This window comes from Choristoneura fumiferana, chromosome 6 (genome assembly GCF_025370935.1).
Source record: "Choristoneura fumiferana chromosome 6, NRCan_CFum_1, whole genome shotgun sequence".
Taxonomy (NCBI): Eukaryota; Metazoa; Arthropoda; class Insecta; order Lepidoptera; family Tortricidae; genus Choristoneura; species Choristoneura fumiferana.
The window spans coordinates 17,975,453-17,998,495 of record NC_133477.1 but is presented as its reverse complement, the minus strand read 5'-3'; the positions used below and the strand labels follow the sequence as shown (position 1 = coordinate 17,998,495).

General features: G+C 40.7%; 2 protein-coding genes across 5 annotated transcripts in view; one reads left to right on the top strand and one right to left on the bottom strand.

Moving 5' to 3' along the window:
• Nucleotides 1–196: 196 nt before the first annotated feature.
• Nucleotides 197–20,943, top strand: dor (vacuolar protein sorting-associated protein 18 dor). Of its 2 annotated transcripts, XM_074089529.1 has the most exons (12): nucleotides 197–274; nucleotides 370–671; nucleotides 2,064–2,395; nucleotides 2,766–2,813; nucleotides 3,455–3,630; nucleotides 6,371–6,509; nucleotides 7,078–8,300; nucleotides 8,693–8,862; nucleotides 16,994–17,145; nucleotides 17,840–17,905; nucleotides 18,362–18,527; nucleotides 18,910–20,943. In XM_074089529.1, the coding sequence occupies exons 2-12, from the start codon at nucleotides 413–415 to the stop codon at nucleotides 19,143–19,145; spliced, it is 2,967 nt and encodes a 988-aa protein (XP_073945630.1). In that variant the 5' UTR covers nucleotides 197–274; nucleotides 370–412; the 3' UTR covers nucleotides 19,146–20,943. The 2 variants fall into 2 exon arrangements, with proteins under 2 accessions (XP_073945630.1, XP_073945631.1); XM_074089530.1 differs by lacking the exon at nucleotides 2,766–2,813.
• stv (BAG domain-containing protein starvin) overlaps nucleotides 20,940–23,043 on the bottom strand; it is a 29,031-nt gene continuing 26,927 nt past the window's right edge. For all 3 annotated transcript variants that reach the window (XM_074089532.1, XM_074089534.1, XM_074089533.1), the window contains one exon: nucleotides 20,940–22,771. In XM_074089532.1, coding sequence (XP_073945633.1) covers nucleotides 21,192–22,771 — 1,580 coding nt within the window. In that variant the 3' untranslated portion in view covers nucleotides 20,940–21,191. The remainder of the gene's footprint in view (nucleotides 22,772–23,043) is intronic.

The window sequence follows — 23,043 nt, the reverse complement described above, 5'->3', positions numbered from 1 at the left end:
AGTTAAAATTAACTAAAAATATTCGGTATTATGATTTAGGGGTACATGCTTGTGGTTAAAAAATAGATAAAACGTCTTATGATTCATAGGCGTTTATATAGGTAGGTACACAGGCACAAGCTAGTTTGTGATTTTTTATTTATAAGATTGTTTCCGTTGATAATGATGAAAAACATCTTAGTACTGTCATTGTCTGAACACAAATAAAGTAGGTAGGTTTTCGTTTTTCGTGTTGGAAAATATTGCGGAATTTACTGAATTTATGCTTAATCGGGTAAGTTTTATTTTTTATTTAACAAGTCCAAATAAATGGCTTTAGTTAAACCCCTCGTTCAAGACTTTCAATGCAATTTAATGAATTTATTGCAGTAGGCGTTGAAACTTATCAATTGGTAAATGCTCCGGAGTTACAATGACTTCAATAATCGATCAGATGGAGCAGGCCTCGCAGGTCTCTGCAAGGTTTCAGTCCGGCCCGGAGCCCATGACATCCTCTGGCTACATAAACATGCAGCTAGAGGACAATACTCCAATGTTTTCGAAGCAGAAAATGAAGTTCAATGCCACTGACTCCATAACCCATTTAGCTGTGGCCAGTGACTACCTGGTGCTTGCTATGGCAAATGGAAAACTATTCCGCATGGATTTGAAAAAGCCTGAGCTGAATGAAGGTCTGTACATTACTTTATAATTGATTTTATAAGGAAAATAAATGAGCTTTTTGATTGGAAATCCCTAATGCTACTCTATACATTTAAATAAACTGAAAATATTGTAAACTTAAACTTGGTAATTTGGTACTCTACAAAAAATGGCTTGTGGCATAATAATTCACCATCAGCCTTGTCAATTCCAAACTGCATTTTATTGTTTAAGTACATGTTAGTATATTATATTAGTCACTTATCTGTAAATATGTTAATAAGTAGGTAAGTAAACTGATAAAACTAACCAGTAACTGATTGAACTATAAATACAATGAAGTTGTGAATTCAATTAAAAATGGCTCCTAAACAAGTTTGATAACACTTATATTTTTACTCAGCCTTATGCAATGTGTTTAATTTACTTGATTTTTTTGCCACAGTATTTTTCAATAAATTTTATTATTAATGTTCCTTTATCCTCCTGAGGCCCATGTCAAATTTTGATAATTAGAATTTGAAACTTAATGTAAAAATTATTTTAGGGTAACTTGTTTTAAACCAGCGCTTCTTAATTAATCTAATTCTTGAACCCGTGGACATGGCCAGAGACGATGGCAAGCGCCCTGACGGGGCTACTCTGGTGCCATGGAAGCTGAGTGGGGCTCTGGTGTGGGACCCAACATGTGTCGACACTTTCGCGCAGTCCCACATTCAGGCAACCCGCTCACAAGCCGGGGCTGCAGCTGACCAGGCCCAAGTTCTCAAGCGCCACAAATACTCTTCTCTTTTAAAGGACTATGAGTTTGGGTCCCTGGTCGGCTGACATTAGGGCCTTCATGGGGGCCATGTCGTCCCGGCTGATAGAGACCTCAGGAGACCCCAGAGCTGGCGCTTACCTCTTCCAGCTAATTACAAACTACCAGAACATGTAGTCTCAGCACTGAATGTGAACCAATTTAAGAACTGGCTAGACCAACACATTAACAATACAAAGAATACTTGACCAAGGAACAGCTAGATACAGGCACCTATCAGTTGCTTGCAACTGCCTGCCTGATAATTTATATAATAATAATAATAATAATTTCTCTGACTGGAGAGGTAATGTCGCCAGTGTGTTGGGGTCTATGCCGACAGGAGGGCCTCTTAGATGGTGTTTTCTTTTTATAGTTAGGTATATTTATGTACCTAGTTTTTATTAATTTTGTTTCCTTTTTTTTATTTTAGCCATGTATGAAACATGTATTGTCCTTTTCTTTTAGCACATGCTTTAATTATAGAATTAACTCGACAAGTTCCAATATCACCTGTGACCCGAATTTGGGTTGCAACCCGAGGTTATGTAAAAATTAACATTTGCTTTGACATATGTCCTAGGATGTTGGGTCTACGAGGTTAAATCAATTTATTTTGCAGAACTTCAATATTCAAAATTTGTCCAACCAAACACAAAGCTAACCGGCATATTCCTCGACCCTCTGGGTTACCACCTCCTTCTGGCATTTGCCGCGAGAAACAAAGACGGCAATCCCGAACTAGTTTACTTGCACCGAAGAAGCTCCAAACTGAAGTCAGTAACAAAGTCCAGGAACTATGAAGTGACAGAGGTTGGATGGAATAATGAAAATACGTCTGAGATTACGACAGGGCCTATTTTGCTGGGGACTTCGCAGGGGCACATTTTGGAGACTGAATTAGAAGCCGATAGTGACAAGATGTTTACAGCCAACCAACAGTACTGGCGGCAGGTAATTTAATAACAAAAGGCTTGTTCCGTGTCTGTATACCTGTATACTCCGTTTAATTTAAGATTTGAATTAACAGTCTAATTGTTACACATGTTTCTCGGTATTTCGAACACAAATGGACTAAAAATACCTACATTACATTTATTGGTGGTATTTGTTATGTTTTTATGATCTAGATGTTAACACAATTTTAAATAGTTTTGTTGTTTCATTTAAAAATGTGTGCAAATTTTACCATTAAGCTTCAAATGTTAAAATAAATAGAGTATAGTATAATCTTATTTTCTAGTAGTTAAAACACTAACTTCTTTCTCTACTACATTTTTGTATATAAATTATCTATTCTCATGTCTTATTCTTCTCTCGCAAGCTGCCTAATTATCTCCCACTATATGGAGGCAAGGAGATCGACGGTTTGGTAATTAACTATGTATTTTATAAAATATTAATTTTCGTTTGTGGCAACTGGTCATTTGAGGTTCATATTCTATTCTTCAAACTTTTGATTTACTCTTTGCATCTAGTTTTTCTTAGTTTGGAGCTCCACTTACTGCCAGAAAGGTAATATAACTATAGACTATAGTTAGTGATTGTTAGTAATTACAGATTTATCATATGTATAGATTAGTTAACCTTTTTCTAGACAGTGAGTGCATTATTGCATTATCTTATCATCATATCAGCCGTAGGACGTCCACTGTTGGACATAGGCCTCCCCCATAGACGTGCAGTTGCCTCGGTTGAAAGCAGCTTGCATCCAACTGGAACCCGCGACTTTAACCAGGTCATCCGTCCATCTTGCTTGGTCGCTGGGGCCGAAAAGTTCTCGAGTGGAGACCGCGGATCGGCATTATTGCATAAACGTACACAAATATTCATATTGCTAAACAAAAACTATGTCCTTTTACTAAACTTACTCAACGAGTTTTAGCGCACAAGCGCATCATACAATTAACCGCGCTGCTTCTAGCGCCGTCCCGCTCTAAAGAATCACTTGAGAAAGAGTAACCTAAACGCAAAATGCGTACTCGGCCTTACAACTGGCCCCCTTGTCTCCAGATCTTCGACATAGTGGACAAGGATACGAGCCCCCCGATCACGGGCATCCAGTTCCACCGCGTCAACAACACCAGCAAGTTCTTCGTGTTCGTCACGACGCCTACCAAACTGTACCAGTTCATCGGGCACGCGGTCACCACTGACGGGAAACTCTCGCTGCAGTCCATTTTCCATAGGTAAAGACAGGAAAGAAAAAAAAATATTTATAATAACTACACGCAACGCAACGAGTTATGGACGCTCGGCGGAAGTAGTGGGGTTGATTGCGCATGTGTACATTCGCGCACAGCATTTTTTAAATTTGATATGATATGATGTTGTTTGTAGTTCAAAAGTGATGGTTTGCAAAAAAGCTCTGCAGACTTACGCTTTCATACAAGGCGCAAATGGAATATCATCATCATCCCAGCCGCATATGTCCCACTGTTGGCACAAGCCTCCTCGCAGAATGAGATGTACTTACCTAAATTTAATTTATTTTGAAGTAATTTTCATAAATAGGAGGATTAAGAAAGTGAAAAACACAAGTAATTCTAAATAGGTATAATGATTTAAAACAGTCTAAAAAAATCTATTCATCTGGCAGTTGTGATATTTCCTACATCCATTAAATCGCCTATTTAACAATTATTTTTTCACTTCCCATGCTCGTAAAGTTGGTTGTTTATGCTGGATCTAGGCGACATAAAATGACTTTTTATGCACTAGTGCACAAAATAAAATCTTCGTCTAAGACCAAGGTCAACATCAACAGCCATAAACAAATAAGTTTCTTTATATTTTTTTAATACATTTTTTATTTATATAAAACTAAAAATCAATCAAATAAATCAAAATAAATCACTAAAACTAAAAAAAAATATTTTAATATAGTAATGCATAAAAAATATAATGGAAGTAGTGAGTGAACAATTGTTTTCACTGTTGCTATTTCATTTCCTTGCCATCGAAGTGAAAAGCAGAGTGTAATACTCGAGCAAAAAATCCATTTTCCCCTCGACGTGTCTATCCACCCTCGCTGTACCGGCTCGGGTGGCTATATGAACGTCTTGGATAAAATGGCCCGTTTTACGCTCTTGTTGTAACTACTATTTTCGACATCTTGCCATTTTTTTTATTATTTTTAGTTGGTTCGATTCACGGGTGAGACAAGCGAAGTTAAGAAGATCCCTAAAAGCAGTTTTGTTTCATTTAAAAAAAAAGAAATGTTTCCTTTCAGTACAAATTAGCTAACTAAAGGATTTAAGGCAGTTGCCCTTCAGGGCCCATAGATTTTTTCCACCCTGTATAACAGTTATTAAGGTGTGAAATTCAAGATTAGACTAGGGCGTGCAAAACCGGTTTTCCGGTTTTGCTGAAAACCGGAAACCGGACAATATTTACCGATTTTCAAAACCGGTTTTGAATCACAAAACCGGAGTTATCTCCGGTTTTTCTGTAATTGATTAACGCGTACATTTTGATTTAAATCAACTTTTTTCGAACGCTCTAAGAAATATATATAATTTTGAGTCATCGAATAATATCCGAAATCCGAACGCAACCTATCTATACTACTTACACTCCTACCTCCGCCCGTAACCCTCGCATGCACCCGCAACCACAGGATGGCCAGCCACGCCGTACAAAATACGCGTTCTTGAATCTACATAGGCACGACTACGTCTGTACACGCGTCAATGTGTGCGTAAGATACACAGGGCTGACTATTGCAAAACCCTATCGATACTAATATTATAAATGCGAAAGAGTTTTGTATGTTTGTGTGTTTGTCCGTCTTTCACGCCGTAACGGAGCGATGGATCGACGAGATTTTGGCATAGAGATAGTTTATGGGCTGAGACCTGAGAGTGACATAAACAAAAAATGCACAGTTCCCGAGGGAACAGCGCGCGATAACCGAATACCACGCTAGTAGTACTATAAGTGCTACCAATGACATTAAAAAGTACTTATATGTGGTATGGCTTAGATATGTGCAATAAATGTAATCGATAATCTTACCTATTTCGAGGGGTATTCTGGAAAAACAGAATAAGTGCAATTTTTAAAAGTTACATATATAGGCATACTCAATGTTTTCTGCTTTATTTATCTAGCAAAACCGTATAAAAATTAATATTGTGCACTTATCCGGTTCTGACAGAATATCTCGATTTATTTAAACCTACTTAAAATGTGTCTGTCTGCGTATTTTAAGCATTATTATTTTCAATTAAAATAGATATACGTCTACAAACTTAAACGAATTATTCGGTAGGTAGTTATTTCATTTTAGATTAAAGTAAAGAAAGTAATTGAAAATAATAATGCTTAACGTAACTGTTTTTTTTTTAATGCAGTTGTAATGTTCTGATTATAATAATATATTGAAAGATTGTAATAAATCCAAACTAATACTGTAATTATAATAAATATTTTTTATTGTGGTATATAACTATCTAAGAATATGATTTAATTTGTTCAAATTCTACCATTACTACTATAATAAAAAATATTTTAAAACATTGCCAAAAACGGGGAAAAAACCGGTTTCCGGTTTTGGGCTCTCAAAACCGCAATTCAAAACCGGTTTGAAAACCTTCCGGTTTTGCACGCCCTAGATTAGACAGAAAAAGATATACTTAGCAAGTAGCGCTATATCTGTTGCATAGAGCAAAGCGTAGAAAGAGAAAATATACAGATTATTCAAAAGATCACTATAAATCCAATTTTCAACCAAATCGATTTTTCTCATCGCAAATCATTTTTTTTTTATTCGACGAGATGACAAACGAGCAAGTAGGTCTCCTGATGGTAAGAGATCACCACCGCCCATAAACATCGTAAATGTCATGTCGGTATATCTTTATTTTCATAATAGTTTATTTAAAATAAAGTTTCCAAATACCGTTTATGTTGTAATTATTTTTACAGATACCTCACAATACCAGAGACCGGCATACAAGAAATAGCATCCAATCTGAAGTATTCCAAGCTGCAGTTTTACTTCGACAGAAATAATGTGCCTAAGACATTCGCCTGGCTGACCGGCCCTGGCATATTCTATGGACAGGTATGCGTAGGATAAAATCCGGAAGACGAACTGGCAGGCCTCCCACTAGGTGGACTGATGACATCGCGAAAGTTGCTGGCAATTGGTGGATACAAGTGGCGAGTTGTCGTTCCTTGTGGCGTGCGTTCTGAGGTCGAGGCCTTTGTTCAACAGTCGACGTCTTTCGGTTGATGATGATGATGATGATGATTATGATGATGTATTTAAAATTTTTTTTTTTTATTCGACTGGATGGCAAACAAGCAAGTGGGTCTCCTGATGGTAAGAGATCACCACCGCCCATAAATTGTATACCTATTTTCATTTGTGTATTTATTTTTTGTTTTATTTGTGTTTGCTGTTTATTGTTTTTTTTTTGTTTTGATTTTATGGTATTTGTGTATGTTTGTGCATGTGAATAAATGTCTTCTTTCTTTCTTTCTTTATAAAAAATACATTTGTTATTTTTTATTTGTCTGAAACAAAGAACCTTAGTTTAGGCATTTGCTATATTTCTCTTGTAATTAAAACCTATTAAGTTTAAGTCCGGCGATACAATGTCACCAACAAATGTTTCACTGACTTTCAGTTGGACCCCACGTCTCAGCAAAACTCGAACTCTCTCTTCACGCAAGCATTCCTCATCAACTACCCTCCCGACGACAGAGACAGAGAGAAAGCGCCCCTCTCTTTCGTCCTCACGGAGTTCCACGCTCTCCTCATGTACTCCGACCGCGTCAAAGCAGTGTCCCTCTTAAACCACGAGTTAGTGTACGAAGACTTCTATTCCGAAGCTCACGGTAAATTAAAAAATATAGTCAAGGATTTTAGAAGACGCACCATTTGGGCGGTCACTGACAAGACTTTGTTCAGATACAAAATTGTTAGGGAAGAAAGGGATGTTTGGTTGATTTATTCGGAGAAGGAACAGTTCGATCTGGCGAAGGAATATTGCTTCAATAACCCAGCATACATAGACATTATAAATGTGAAACAAGCGGAGCTGCTTTTCGCCAAAGGCGATTATGGCAAAAGCGCCGAGATATTCGCTGACACCCAGAGCAGTTTTGAAACCGTGTGCCTTAAATTCTTAGAAGCTGATCAGATAGATGCTCTAAAAATATACTTAAACAGACGATTAGAAGCTCTAAATGAAGACGATAAAACTCTTATTTCCATGCTAGTTATCTGGATGACGGAGCTATATCTGTCTCAGCTAGGTCTTCTCAGAAGAACGGGACAGCAAGACTCGCAAAAATACCACCAAATCCAAAGCGATTTCGAAGTGTTTCTAGTCCAGCCTAGAGTTGAAAAGTGTATGCAGCACGTCAAATCCGTCATTTACGACCTGATGTCGTCGCATGGTGATAAACAGAACTTGATCAAACTGACGAATCTGAACGAAGACTACGAGAATGTGATAGCTCAGAATATTTACAAGAAGTCCTATCAAGAGGCATTGGATACGCTTCAGAGGTTAAAGAAACCGGACTTGTTTTATCAGTTCGCGCCGGTTTTAATGGAGGAGGCTCCGAAGATTACCGTGAACGCCTTGATTGCTCAAGGGATGCGGTTGAGCCCTTCCAAACTGCTGCCAGCGTTTCTTTCGTGTGAGAACGACGAAGCTCATGTGTCCGAAATAATGAGGTATTTGGAGTTTGTGATGCTGAACTTCAATGTGAAAGACAAGGCGATTCATAATTACCTGCTGACGTTGTACGCGGAGCACGACCAGCTAGCGCTGATGCGGTATCTGGAGCGACAGGGACAGGATATCATGCTGGTCAACTATGATGTTCATTATGCTTTGAGGTAAGTGACATTTTTGAAAATCTGTGTAAAGTTTGACTTTTAGCAGTTCTGAAATAAACAAATAAATAGGCAATTGAGTTGGCTAACAAGGGTTCGAGGGATTCGAGTTATGATAGTTCATAAAAAGTATTCTCTATATCTATTGTAGCTACCATCAAGATGGGTCATTCCTTATATACGTTATACTGTGATTATTTTAGATACCCCCTGTCTCATTTATTACTAAGAATATGGCATTTTTTTATTATGTTCCTTCGCATGTCACGGTGATACTTTTAGACGGCGGATCACTGTGATTTATTCATCGCAACATTATTTTTTACCCATCTCTACCACTTTATAGGCTATCTATCAGCTGTCTCTTCTACTGATTAGGTCGTGTTTTCGGTCAGGTTATGTCGCGAGAAGGAACTGTCAGAGGCGTGCGTGAACCTGTCGGCGCTGCTGGGGCTGTGGGAGGCGGCGGTGTCGTTAGCGCTCCGCGTGGACCCCGCGCTGGCGCGCCGCGTGGCCGCGCAGCCCGCGGACCCCGCCCTGCGCCGCACGCTGTGGCTCTCCATAGGTAAGAGGGGTGACAGACAGACAGACAGACCGTCGCCGTACAAAAAAAAAGGGGGAGTGGGAATGTAATATTCACTTTCATAGTTTCCAAAATGGCCCCAAGTTCTTGTGTACCGTATGGCTTAAGACGGCCGTAGGCTCTGTTTCTCAAAGCTTATTAGTCTAATAATATTAGTGTTTTGTCTCATATATATATTATAGTTTCTTAATTTTATTTCACTTTTAAGTTTATTCGAAGAAGCAATGTAAAGCAAAATGTTTGATGTTTGTAGCGTGACAGGCGACGTCAGTTGTGTTCTAGGATGGCGTACATTGATAGCATTATTTAATTTGTATGAAAAAAGGAAAATTCAAAAACTCCATTTTTTTTAAAAGTCGCTGAACTAATGTTGTTTAGTTTGACGAGGACGATGTATGTTTTAATTTTTTGCTCGTATTACAGGCCACACCCGTTGTATCCGTGCAAAATTACAGCTTTCTAGCATTGATATTCCCTGAGCAAAGCCGCGGACGGACAACAGACAGACAGACATGGTGAAACTATTGTTAACCGACATACTCTTCTTCGATAGCTCGAATTATTACATACAGTTTCAGGGGAAGGAGTCCAAGCATGCTATAACACGATAAGGGACAATTTACCTTGAATTGATGGAACCCGCGTGGTCTTGATGGTGCCGCCGCCGAGTGGAGCCGCCGCCGTGGCCCGGGCCGAGTTCTTGTCGATGTTTGGGCTTGTTTTGTGTAATTGTTATGTAGTATCACTACACCACACATCACAATCTTAACTTAAATCGTTATAATGTTTTTATTAAGAAGAGTGACTTGGAGCACACGCCGTCCGACCGATCCGCCGCAAGAACAGTAGTTCCTTTTTCACTCACGGCGCCACCGTCGCCTTGTGAAGCGCGGGAGGCAAATGTTGCCAACTTCAAGGCCCTCCAATTATCCCCTATTGAAGGAATAACATGCTTGGACATACACTCCCCCCCGAACCAAGGTATAGCTTGGTTGACCTAATCATCAAGGGGAAGTTTGCTAAGTTTAGACACGGGTCTGATTAAGGTACTCTTTTGAGTTCGCACCTTAACTACTCGTACAATCCCGTCTTTACCCGGCATCAAACTTATTATTCTACCCCGTTTCCAGTCTAAAGGAGGACTATTGTCTTCTTTAATCAATACTAAATCATTAACCTTTGGAGGGGTGGTATGATCATTCCACTTGTGCCGTGATTGTAAGGTATGTAAATACTCATTTCGCCATCTTATCCAAAAATGTTGCGACAGCCGTTGAAGTAGTTGGAATCTATTGAGTTTACTAATTTTAACGTCATCATAGTTATACTCTGGCAGGGAAACTAGCGGCTCACCGATAAGAAAATGTCCCGGTGTTAACACTTCTAAGTCATTGGGATCAGAACTTAATGGAGTTAAAGGTCTCGAATTCATGACCGCTTCTACCCGAGTGAAGAAAGTAGTAAGCTGCTCAAAAGTCAATTTTTGTTCACCGAGAACTCGCGTCATGTGCATTTTCGAAGTTTTAACCGCGGCCTCAAATAATCCGCCCATATTTGGACTGCTTGGCGGGTTAAATAACCAAGTGACATTAGACTTAGCTAGTTCTCTGCTAATATCCGAGCTGTTATCACGTATATATACATACAATTCTTTTAAATATTTATCTGTTCCGGTGAAATTAGTCCCGCAATCTGATCTCACAAGAGAAGGCAATCCACGCCTTGATACAAATCTAGTAAACGTATCAACGAATGCTTCTACCGATAATCCAGAAACGACTTCTAGATGTACCGCTTTGGTTACCAGACATACAAAGACGCAGAGATAACATTTCTCAATCCGTGCGTTTCTAAGAGAGCTGGACTTTATATAAAATGGACCTGCGAAGTCTGTCCCTACGCTCTGAAACGGTCTTAATTCTCTTACCCGATCGCGTGGTAGATCTGACATAAAGGGCTGTACTAATTGTGGCCGTGTTTTATAACATTGCACGCATTTAAACGTGACCGTACGTGTTAAACGTCTTACCGATAGAATCCAATAATTTCGTGATAGAATTGCTGCTAATGCGTTTGCACCAACATGACAGTAGGTTTTATGAAATTGTTCGACGAGTAGCTGTATAAGCTTACCCTTCCCCGGGAGCAAAATGGGATGTTTCGCATTGTAAGGCAAGTCAGAATATTTGATTCTACCACCTACTCTAATCAAATTGTCCGAGTCCAGAAATAAGTTAAGGCTTGACTTGATTTTTAAATTTGCTTGAAGAGCTTCCATCTCCTCACTAAAGGCATTTTCTTGTTCCAAATAAATTAATTGTTTTATAGCATTTCTACGTTCAATTACTGAGGGGTTTTTATCTAAGTTCCGCGAAGATGGATTTTTACAATTGTGAATAAACCGTAAGATGAAAGCAGTGACGTTTATTAATTTTTCATATGAACTATATCTGTCAATTAGATTAAGATTCAAATCCGACTGTCTATCCGAGACTGTTACATTTGCTGTCAATTTAGTTTTTACACCCGGAAGTAACGTGTCAGGAAACTCTGGACCAGAATGAGGCCAGGTCTTAGGAGAGAGACATAACCAATCTGGATGCCACCACAGCGGGTGATTTAATAATTCCGCAGCCGAAGTACCGCGAGATGCAGCATCTGCGCAATTTTGTTCCGTAGGTACATGTCTCCACGTAATTGGTGCTACCGAAGAAATAATTCTTGAAACTCGATTCCCTTCAAAAACTTTAAGTTTATGTGGAGGAGTTTTAATCCATGCCAAAACAATAGTGCTGTCGCACCATCCGTAGACATTATTTATTATCATTGACAAATCATTAACTAAGGTATCATAAACATGATTAATTAGTGTTACCAAAAGGCAAGCACCTTCCATTTCCAGATGAGGTATAGTACATTTTTTCTTTAACGGAGCAACGCGGGATTTGGCCATTAAAATTCGAATAGTTACTTTATTGTGCTCGTCTTCAGTTCGTAAATATACTACTGCACCAAAACCCGATGTCGATCCGTCACAAAAACCGTGTAAGGAATATTTGTTATTTTTATTAGTCTCCGATTTGATACAACGTGGTATTGAAAGTTTTGATAAGTTGGGTATGTCCGAAAGAAATTCTCGCCATCTGTGAACGAGATCATCCGGAGCAGGGGAGTCCCATTCAATAGGTTTACCATCACCACTGCTAAGCAAACTCTGAAGTAGTAGTTTTGCCCGAAATACTACCGGACAGATCCATCCGAGAGGATCAAACAATTTAGCTGTGGACGCTAAAATAACTCGACGAGTAATACATTTTTCCAAAGGCAAGTTTACAGTGTAAGTAAAGGTATCAGATGTAGGGTCCCATTGTAGGCCTAATACTTTAATGCAACCGAATTTATCATCTTTATCAAAATTAGCGGGCATTTCACAATATTCCTTGGGTACCCCCTGTAGAATTCTGGGATCATTAGATGACCATTTGCGCAATTCGTAATTTGCCGTCTGCATTAAGCTTATTACTTCGTCCCTAATTTCAATAGCTTCCTCTAGAGTATCTGCCCCGCCGTTTAGATCGTCTACGTAACAGTTGTGACGTATTAATTTCGCAGCCCTAGGGAACTTGTCACCTTCGTCTTCAGCTAATTGAAGTAAACACCGATTTGCTACAAACGGACTAGATTTGAGTCCGTAAGTATTAGTAGTTAATTCATAAACAGTAACGGGTTCCGAATTATTCTCTCTCCACAGAATTAACTGGTATTGCCGATCGTCTGGATGAATCCAAGTTTGTCTAAACATCATACGAATGTCTGTTATAAATACAAAAACCGGGTACCGAAAATTCAATATAATTTTACTAATATCATTCTGCAGCCTTTCACCAGCATACAGACAGTCATTCAAAGCGACACCGTTAGATGTTTTTCCGCTGCCGTCAAAGACAACCCTAATTTTTGAAGTATCTCCAGATGTTTTAAAGACGCCGTGATGTGCTAAGAAATAATGTTCATCGTTGTAATTCCGAAATTTCGACTTTTGCATATGTCCGAGATCAATGTATTCATTCATAAATTTACAATATGTATTTTTAAATTCCGGTTGTAACTGAAAACGTCTTTCCAACGCCAGTAACCGTCGATAAGCCATTTGCCGAGAATCTCCCAGTCGAGAATGTGTAGGTATAATTGGTAACCGCACCATGTATTTTCCGTCCGAACCGCGAATAGTTGTTTCTACGAACAAGTTTTCGCAATCCACATCTAGTGGATCCTTAATAATTTTGACCGAAGGAGGCTCTTCCGAAGCCCAAAACCGTTCCACTGTTTCTATTAGTGAACTTCCCGAAAAAATTGTCATATCCGTAACCGTATTTTTCATTGAAACCGCAAGCTTATCATCCGAAATGCGAGATATATCTGTATTATTTAAAAACGAACTCTTATCTAACGAGTTTGAAACCGAAACCGAATTGTTGTCAGATACCGAAACAGAATTGTTTTCAGATACCGAAACCGAATTGTTATCAGATACCGAAACCGAATTATTATTAGATACCGAAACCGAATTATTGCTAGATACCGGGCCGAATAAAGCGTAATCACAAATAGTGTCCAAAACGTACGGACCGTCCGTCTCCGACCGTAAGTTTATTTTTTCGTTATTTAAAATCTCGCCCAAAATGTCACATCCGAAAATTATGTCTATTTTTGACAAATGTGCAAAGTTAGTGTCCGATAACTTGCATTCATAAGATGACGTAAACCGCCTAGCATTATAGGATGTAGGAGTCGTCATAACCACCGCCGAAACCGTGAGAACCGAATTCGAGTCAGGTTTTGACTTGAAATTAATAATTACCATTTTGTCGCTCAATTTTGTACTATTGCCGCCGACACCGACAATAGGTATAGAACAGTTATGCCGCTTCAAGCTAAGAGAATTCGCAAAATCATTTCGTATGATAGTGATTTGCGAGCCCGAATCTAATAAAGCGCGAGCGGGAACATAATCACCGCACGTTGACCGCACATAAACAATCACCGTAGGCAACAAAACATTTTCTAAAACTTTAGGTGTAGTTAATGAAGCGACATTACTATTCTTTTGCTGTAATTGCTATTGAGCGTGAGGCGAGCGTCGCACACCAGGTGGCGACACTGAACGATGTTGACTTTTTTCGCGCGAAGCGGCGCGGCTCGGCCTGCCGCCATGTTTGTTGTCATACTGCGCCGACTGCGCGGGCCCCGCTCGGTCGCTGCTGTGCGTTCGCTCGTAACGAGTGCAACGATTTTCGTTCCGATTGACATCATAGTTATAATAGTTATTACTTTGTCGATCACATTCACTATCGACTACGCCGACCGACACATGGTTTGGTTTTTTATAATAAGTCGAATCGACTTTGCCGCCACCCTTGACGTAGGTGTTTTCTTTGCGTGTAGCAAATGTACAGATCATTTTATTATGACCAGTATTATTACAGTACATACAGGGTACATTCCGTTTGCAAGAAATAGCCGAATGGTTACCGAAACATCTAAAACACAAATTTTTAGATTTAATCAGTCCACGCCTGTCATCACGTGACATATCCTGAAATTTATAGCAGTCCATAATTTTATGGGATTGACTATTGCAAAACGCGCACCCGGTTTTGTCGAACGACCTATTTGGTTCGCGCGGTATGAAGTTCGTCTTGCGAGGTTGACCGAAGTTTGCCGAAATCGGCGCCGAAATTGCAACCGATGCCGAATGATTGCTGGTATCAATAAAATGGCATTCGTTTTGTAAGAACGTAATGAAATTATCGAATGTAGGGAGGTCGTTTTTAACGCCACCGTGTCTTTGTTCAAAGCGTGTTTTCAAATCGTTAGGCAACTTACACAAACACATGTATAATAGAAAATAGTCGTCTATCGTAAGCCCTAGATTTTTAAGAGACCTTACTGACTCCAACAGTGGGTTTAACATGCCTACTCGGAGGTTTTGGCTGTTTGACACATTAGGTAAATTAATCAAGCGTGAAAGATGCCTGTCAATAATCATTCTTTTGTTCTCGTACCGTGACTTTAATATATCTAGCGCGATATCTAATGATTCATTTGTCATAGGTAAATGTTGTATTAGAGTGCGGGGTTCTTTATGGACATGTGAAAATAGGTAATGGTATTTTTCCGTTTTTGACAAATCTTTTCTAGAGAGGACTAGAGAATTATATAAACTAATGAAGCTGAACCATTCGAATACATTTCCTTCAAAGTTATCCAAGTCCAACACAGGCAGGCGAGAATGTGTTGCACTTTCCGTTGTCGGATAGGAGCCGTCCGAATTCGGGAATTTCGCTGCTATTGCATCTAACTCGTTATACTGAATAGTGGCAGTTTTAAAACGAGCATCATAGCCAGTCGTTATGTTTTCGTCCGTGACGATATTTAACAGGTTCTCGTATGCCGCCGATAATTTTTCGTAATGATCCTCTAGTTTCCTGAGCCGAACCGATATAACACCGGATGAGTATTCACTTGATTTACTCATACTACTTGAATGTTCAAACCATTCGCATTCGATTTTAAACTTTACTTCACTGGCTTTCGCCATTTTGTTTTTCTTAGAAATCTGCTAATACGCAACAATACGAAGTAGGTATGTACCTAAACTAACCAAAAAACCACTGAACCAAAATTTTATTTTTACCTACCTACGTAGCATTCCGAAACAAGTCTTTACAAGCCTAGATTAGGTATAAAATTTACGCACAACAATAGACACGCGTAATAAATGTACCTAACCTAATTGTTTTCGCCGAATTGTTAACCGTAAAGCCGAATTTAGTTACTTAAATATCTGCTTATTATTTAGAATATAACCGAAACCGAGGTATAAGATTATTAGAACCGAACAAACAAAATTCCTACTAAGATTCCTACCGGTAGGTATACACACGTAACCGTTTACGACTCGATGGACCAAAAAGTATGTTAACCGACATACTCTTCTTCGATAGCTCGAATTATTACATACAGTTTCAGGGGAAGGAGTCCAAGCATGGTATAACACGATAAGGGACAATTTACCTTGAATTGATGGAACCCGCGTGGTCTTGATGGTGCCGCCGCCGAGTGGAGCCGCCGCCGTGGCCCGGGCCGAGTTCTTGTCGATGTTTGGGCTTGTTTTGTGTAATTGTTATGTAGTATCACTACACCACACATCACAATCTTAACTTAAATCGTTATAATGTTTTTATTAACGAAGAGTGACTTGGAGCACACGCCGTCCGACCGATCCGCCGCAAGAACAGTTCCTTTTTTTCTCACGGCGCCACCGTCGCCTTGTGAAGCGCGGGAGGCAAATGTTGCCAACTTCAAGGCCCTCCAATTATCCCCTATTGAAGGAATAACATGCTTGGACAACTATAAGGGTTCCGTTTTTGCCATTTTGGCTCCGGAACCCTAAAAAGGGGGAGGGGGAATGTAATATTCACTTTCATAGTTTCCAAAAGGGCCCCAAGTTCTTGTGTGCCGTATGGCTTAAGACAGCCGTGAGCCCTGTTTCTCAAAGCTTATTAGTCTAATAATATTAGTGTTTTGTCTCATAAATTGTATGAAAAAATGAGACAAAACACTAATATTCGAGGCTTAACGACTCAAAGGCCGCAAAGACGGTTTTTTGCATCCATACGCATAAAATAAGCTAATTTAATTGTCAAATATAGTCGAGTCTTTAAGCCTCGAAAATGAGCGTTATCCACAATTCTAAATATGCCGTTTTAAACTAGTGATTTTCACTCATAGTCAAAATACCACAAACGGGACTTATCGCGCTCGACGTTTCAACCACATTACAGTGGCCGTGGTCACGAGTAGACTAATATGCTTCGAGAAACTGGGCTCTGGTGACTTTATTAGCCTGTGGTCCTTAGACTGTCGACTGGGGCTAGACTTCTTTTACAAACTAACAATTATATTGACGATCGCTTTTCCCGCGTCCAAATCTCAGACTCTGTCGAGCGCGCCACGCATGGCAACACTGGCGTTTCGTGGGTGCTATAGTGCCAATCCTCAATAAACTTTGCAAGTCAATTACCAATATTGATAAATCGACATATTCCAGCGGAGCACGTGATAACCCAGAACCAAGAGCTGAAGGAAGCGATGAGCTTCCTGGCGGAGTGTCCGCTTCTCAAGATCGAGGACCTGCTGCCTTTCTTCAGCGACGTCGTCACCATCGACCACTTCCGGGACCCCATCTGCCAGTCCTTGCAGGTACAGTCGAACCATTTGATTCCTGAACCACCGTAGATCGTTCTCACAATAAGTGTCATAATAATAATTCCCTTGTCAAGCAATGCAATGTCACTGTGACTTTTTCTACGAAAAGATTCCACAGTGGGCCACGATTCTGTTATAAAAATTATCTCCAGATCTTTTCGCGACACATAGCTGAGTGGCGGCCATTTTGGCTGGTAGGAATAGGTATACATGCATGCAAGTGTTTGTGTCAGTGTTTTTGTATGTGTATCTATTTTATCAGCTAGTAAACCATTCTTATTCTTGTTAAAACTATGACATTTAAGAATTAAGTATTGCCACACTAATCGGTCGAACGATTGGCGATTATAGGATAACTCTGTGGCCTCTCTGTCTGTCTGGCCAGACCCCTTTTCTCAGGAATGCATGGAGGTACCAAGCTGAAATGAATATCAAATACCTCTTCTGTCTGCTACCTCTTGAGCCAGTGAAAAAGTGAAACTTCTATGTCAACGCTATCAAAAGATATTCATACAACCATCCAGTCTACCATTGATATTCGATCTAAGAATCTATTACTAAAACACCCTGCTATAAACAGTACAATCTAAACCAATACATTCTACCAGTGATTGATGTACAAAAATGTCTGTCCACTTACTCGTATTTTATCTTAAATTCATCATTATATGTTCATTTTTTTTTTCAGGAATACAACTGTCAAATAAAAGAGTTAAAGTCTGAAATGGACGAAGCTACGCAGGCTGCAGAATCGGTAAGCTTTATTTTTATCAATGTGTAGCATATCATTAGGAAGGTCATAAGCTAGAGAAGTAATTTAAAAAAATTAACTGCTCAATTTGTCTTTAGTTTTTTTATTAATAATTGTATTTCGAAGTAGGATTTTTTTAACACAATCAGTAATTTTTTGGAATAAAAATGCTCGAATGTCCCTTTGAGACTATCAATTATAATTATTGTATTACCAAGTATTAAATACAAAAAAAATATTGGTTTTACAAACATTAATAAGAAGTTCCAAATTTTTTAAGGCGGGATTTCGGGAAATTTGAGAAAAAAACATGTAAAAAATCATATCTCAAAAACCGTGACCCTTAGGACCCAAGGTCCAGGGGTGAAAAGTTAGCAAATGAATCCAACAATATCCCAAAAAAATTTGACGGTCCATGTGCCGAACATCCTGTATAGATCATTAACTTGTACGTTGTAGGTCCGTTCAGACATCAAGTCGTTCCGCAACCGCAGCGTGAAGGTGTCCGTGTCGGAGCCGTGCTGCCTGTGCGAGCTGGCGCTGCTGCTGCGGCCCTTCTACCTGTTCCCGTGCGGACACAAGTTCCACAGCGACTGCTTGCTGGCAGAGGCTCAGCCCATACTTGGTCAGTACACCAACTGAATGCTATCTATCACTCACGATAGCTTTGTTATATCTAATTACGGTGAGTATTCCTAAATAGAGTAACAGGGTAAAAATATGTATACACGACCTTAATGTTGAGGCAATAAAGTGCTGTATACAAATTTTTGGCATTTCAAACGTATGTATATTTTTGTTGCTGACTTTACTATTTCAAAACATAATAGTATAGACATGGATATGAGTGACCTTGTGTATGGTCGCTTTCCTAACTTCTTTTTCATACTATTTGTATACAAAAGTGGATATTATTAGAGTCATCATTATCATTGGGGTACCGACCGACTGTACGTGGCCGTGCGCAGTAATGGTCCGTTAATATAACAAACAAAACCGTTCCCCAGGCCCCGCTCGCCGCAACAAGTTAGCGGACCTCCAGCGACAACTGAACGTACTCTCGAAGATAGAACTATCAACCCTCACCTCCAGTGGACTGCCTCTGCGGGAACTGCTCCGCAACGAAATAGACGACATAGTGGCCAATGAATGCATCTTCTGCGGGGAGCACATGATCAACTGTATTGACAAACCGTTCATAGCTGAGGAAGACTGGGACAGGGTCATGAAGGAATGGGAGTAGACTGGAGCGAGTCACAAAATTTAGGTTCTGTTTTTTCGGCGAAATGTTATTCCGAAATGCTACATTTACCAAACTGTTGCATTTCCAAACACAGGATTTTCTCTGAAACCATATTTTTTCGGAACTTTTTAAACAAACAACTTAAAATACGCGGAGAAAATTGGGAATTGGGAAATAAAACAGTTTGGCAAATGAAACATTTGGGAATAATTTTTCTGCGAAAAGGAGGGATACCGAATACCGTGCGCGAGTCCGCCTCGCACTTGGCCATTTTTTTGGCATATGCGCTTATACGCCCGCTAGATTAAACCGAACGCGCATGTACGCTCGTATTCCTGCGTGTTAAACGGTCGAAGAACCAAAACTGCACCTATACGCGCATACACGCGCTTCCAAAAATGAGCTTCACAAATAAAACGCTAATCTGAAACCGGCCTTACAGACGGCATAACAGATATTTGCCATGTAAAATATGCAGAGTGGTGAAACAGGCAGTTTTTGTCCCCTAATTCTTAGGTTACCGGTTCCCTACAACCAAATTAATTAAACCATGTTCTTAGTACGTCGCAATGTCAAAACAGATTAGTTCCAAAATGTCAAAAATCTCAAATAGTTTTTTTTCCGTATAACAAAAAGTCATCATTACCTTTACACAACACACAACAACAAATATACTCAGCGGCACAAAATTTGGCCCACTCTACATAGAAAATTACCTATTACTGTATACATTTGAGGGCCAGATTTTTTGCCGCTCAGTATATATAATGGGTAAAAAGAACAACTCCTTCAAATATCGATTATTATTAAGACTGGAGGTGAAAATGTATTAGTTTCATAATACCTAGAATTTAGACTGGGTACTAAATTTTCGATCGTATTTATAAAAATAGTAACAAAATAAAATTGGATGAATCCAAAGTTGAAAATAAATTTAGTTATTCATCGCTAAATTTATGAATGAAAAACAATGATTACGAAATGTAGACATATTCCATTGCAGCTCAGAACGTATTTTAGGTATTTTGAGAATTGTACGTTTTTACCTTGAGACATTTTTGTATTTGTATTACAGTTAAATTACAGTCATGTCAAGAAAACGGTGTTTTAAGAAGTAGATGCGAGTCATTTCAAATTTTAGACATTTTGAAACTAATCTGTTTTGACATTGCGGCGTACTAGGTACTTTGTATTATGACATTTGGTTGTAGTGAACCGGTAACATTCTTAGGGCCTGCGCAAGCTGGCGCGGGTACAAATAAAAACCGTCGCACGCGACGCGTGCAGTTGGGTACCTACCAAAACCGACTGAAATATTCCTCGCCTAATGAATGCTTTTTACCCGACTGCGAAGGAGGGTTACGTGTTTGACGCGTATGTATTATGTATGTATATTCCTATGTCCTTTCGTAACTACTCAACGGCTGAACCGATTTTGATAAATGATACGCCATTGGATTCGTCTTGATGGCGCGATAGACACTGGGTACATAAAATTCTTGAAAAATCAAAATGGCGGATTTTTGGCGCCAAATTGTAAGTTTCAGAAAATGTTTTTTATTTCTCCGCACTCTCCTAATTATAAAATTGCTTTCTGTGATATGATATTATAATATCTTTATTTGGCCATGTATTCTATAAATTATGTATTCTCCGCTTTACTACAAAAACTTAGACGACCGTTGAACGTATGTTTAGCACATGTCATTTATAGACATTTAAATTGTAAGCAAGTCTAAGTCTTTGTGGTAAGGCCACTAATGTTTAAGGAAAGTTCGAAATAAACGTTTTAAATACATTTTGTGAAATCATCATTTATTGAGAAAATTGTGTTATCAGATAGTGATAAACAATAAATTAATTAAATATTATAAGGATTTAAATAAGAAGAGACCACTTCAAATCCTAGGCGTAGAGGATACTGTCCTCGTTTTGTATTAGAGACTTATTGTACAAACATAAACACGTCAACACCTTTGTTACATAATGCACAGTGATCGCGAGGCCGCGCTCGAGGCGTATCTACAAACAATTGACTAAGGCAATTCATTGACTAGCTGCAGCACCGTCGACCTCCATCTGCTGGGGGCCTGTCTTGTCACCCTTATCGTCTACTTGCATAGTTTCTACTTTTTTCTCCTCAGCTTCTTCCTTAGGGCTATCTTTATTCTTATCTCTGCTCTTGTCGCGTTTCTTTACGACCTTTGTACTTTTTTTGGGACTGCCTTTCTTGTCGGCATCTTCGCTTTTGTTTTCGGGTTTCTCTACTAGGACGGCACGGTTCTCGGGTCGCGTGTCAGGCGCTTGGGGTTGTGGCTCTTCTTTAATCTCCTCTGGTTTCGTTTCGACTGCGTTCTCCTCTGTTTTCTGTGCGTCGCTCTCCTGCGCTACGTCTTTCATTTCTTGAGTATCGGGTTGCGGCTCCTCTTTGGTGTTCTCTTTCATTTCGAGCTCGCCGTTTTCCGGCGGCTTGTCTTCGGGCGCCGGGTCGGCGGGCGGCGCGGCCGCCGCCGGCGCGGCGGTCCGCCCGTCCGCTTTGGCCTCCAGCACGGCTATACATTTCTCGATACACTTGATCGCTTCCTTCCGCGCCTGCCGGATGTTGTCTTTGCCCTCCGTTTCTATATTGTCTAGTTTGATAAGATTTCTCGTAAGCATCTCGTCGAGGAAGATGTATTTCTTGTCTTTTTTCGTTCCGACGAAGTTTTCTACTTCAGACATGAGATTGAGGACGTCGGTTTGAATACTGAGGATTAGTGTGATGGGATCCTTGGGCGAAGGTTGCGGTTTGGGCGGCGGAGGCGGCGACGCGGCGTGCGGCTGCTGCGGCGGCGGGGGCTGCTGCTGCGGGGGTTGCTGTTGCGGGGGTTGGTGCGGGGGCTGCGCGCGGGGCGCCGGCTCGTGCTTGGCATACTGCTCCTCGGGGTGCGGCTGGGCTTTGGGCGACTGCGAGCGCTGCGGAGAAGCTCCCCTCGTGAACGCGGTCTGAGGGTACGCCTTCTGCTGCGTGAAGGGCTGCGGGCCCTGGCGGAAGCCTTTGTTGAAGGGCGTGCCGAAGGCGCGAGAGAAGTTGGGCGGGTGGTGGAAAGTGGCGGGCCCCTCGTCGGTGAAGTACTGGTCGCGGTCGACGTGTGGCGGACCGTACTGCTGCTTGGGCTCGGGCTCGGACCGGTTGATGACGGGCTCGTCGCGGCCCTCCACGAAGATGGGGATGTGGCGCACGTTGGAGTGCTGGTCGGGCGGCGGCGGCGGCGGCTCGTGCGGGTGGCTCATGGTCGCGGCGCGGGCGGCGGGGGGCGCGGACATGGACCTCTGGCTGCGCTCGTCAGCATCGACCGACGGATCTGTGGCGCTCTTCTGGCCGAGGTCGACTGTGTTCCTGAGGCCGTACTGTGGAAGGGAGGGCCCGTCGTGCGACCCGCTGGGGAGCTCTGTCTGTGTGGCGGCGGTGGTCTGGTGCGGCTGCGGCGACGCGGGCGCGGGCTGCTGCTGCGGCTGTGGCGGCGTCTGTTGGGGCGGGGGCTCCTCGAACCTCCGGCCCCAGTGCGTCGGGAAGTGGTCGCGGAACTCCGGCGGGATGTCGTCGAAAGGGAATCTGTCGAAGTCGCCGAATCTGTCGCCGAAATCTGCAAACATGAAACGTTTCGATTCAAAACCTGCAAGCAAATAAACATTCGGTCAGAATGTTGTTTGCTACGTTGCACTGATGGAAGATGCAAGAAACATAATATGCTGTGCTATGCCATTTATAAACTTGAAGTTGCAAACAATGGAAACTATTACACACAAGCTTAAATGGGTAAAAATCGATGACAGACATTATTGCTACTCGCGCACACCACACTGAATGGTGGCAATTGATTGTAGTTTATGGACGTATTAGCTTTTTCCCACCACT

Coding starts and splice junctions, on each gene's coding strand:
- dor (XM_074089529.1), top strand. CDS start 413: ATGACTTCAATAATCGATCAGATGGAGCAGGCCTCGCAGGTCTCTGCA. Junction 2,396..2,765: donor ACCAACAGTACTGGCGGCAG/GTAATTTAATAA, acceptor TTCTCTCGCAAG/CTGCCTAATTATCTCCCACT. Junction 17,906..18,361: donor CTACGCAGGCTGCAGAATCG/GTAAGCTTTATT, acceptor TGTACGTTGTAG/GTCCGTTCAGACATCAAGTC.